Source organism: Octopus bimaculoides, chromosome 6 (assembly GCF_001194135.2).
Source record: "Octopus bimaculoides isolate UCB-OBI-ISO-001 chromosome 6, ASM119413v2, whole genome shotgun sequence".
In the NCBI taxonomy this organism is placed as follows: domain Eukaryota; kingdom Metazoa; phylum Mollusca; class Cephalopoda; order Octopoda; family Octopodidae; genus Octopus; species Octopus bimaculoides.
In genome coordinates, this window is record NC_068986.1 from 107,919,017 (window position 1) to 107,919,791 (window position 775).

General features: G+C 37.3%; 1 protein-coding gene across 1 annotated transcript in view; it reads right to left on the reverse strand.

Moving 5' to 3' along the window:
• LOC106867981 (zinc finger protein 721) overlaps window positions 1-775 on the reverse strand; it is a 48,176-nt gene that overhangs the window by 2,377 nt on the left and 45,024 nt on the right. Inside the window, exon 8 of the mRNA XM_052968504.1 lies at window positions 4-775. Coding sequence (XP_052824464.1) covers window positions 4-775 — 772 coding nt within the window. The remainder of the gene's footprint in view (window positions 1-3) is intronic.

A 775-nucleotide genomic window follows, 5' to 3' on the forward strand; every position in this document is an offset into this window, starting at 1 on the left:
CACATATTAAACAGCGATATGGTTTCTCTCCTGTGTGAATACGTCTGTGTCTTTTTAAACTACTATTTTCAGAAAATGCTTTGCCACAGATTTCACAGGGGTACGGTTTTTCTCCAGTATGAATACGCTTGTGATTTACCAAGTTGCAGCTACCAGAAAAGTCCTTTCCACAAACTTCACAGTGATATGGTTTCTCTCCTGTGTGAATCCGTTTGTGTAATGTTAAAACATATTTTTCAGGAAATACTTTTCCACAGATTTCACAGCGGTGTCGCTTTTCCCCTGTGTGAGTACGTCTATGCCTTATTAAGGTACCACTACTTGTAAATCCTTCCCCACATACTTCACAATGATATGGCTCCTCTCCAGTATGAATACGTTTGTGTACTTTTAAAGACTGTTTTGCAGAAAATACTTTATCACAAATTTCACAGTGGAAAGGCTTCGAATGCACACCTCTGTGTGTTTCACATTCACTCAAATTAGAAAATGCTTTCCCACAATCATCACACCTGTATGGCTTCTCCCCAGTGTGAGTACGTTTATGTCTTGATAAATTACTAGCTTGAGTAAATCTTTTGCCACATATTTCACAATGGAATTGTTTTTCTCCAGTGTGAGTAAGCTGATGAATTCTTGCAGTATGAAAGAGTGAAAATGCTTTGCCACAGATTTCACAATGAAATGGTTTCTCTCCAGTGTGAGTACGTTTGTGTATCTTTATGTAACCTTGATTAGAAAATGATTTTCCACATATTTCACAATCATATCGTTT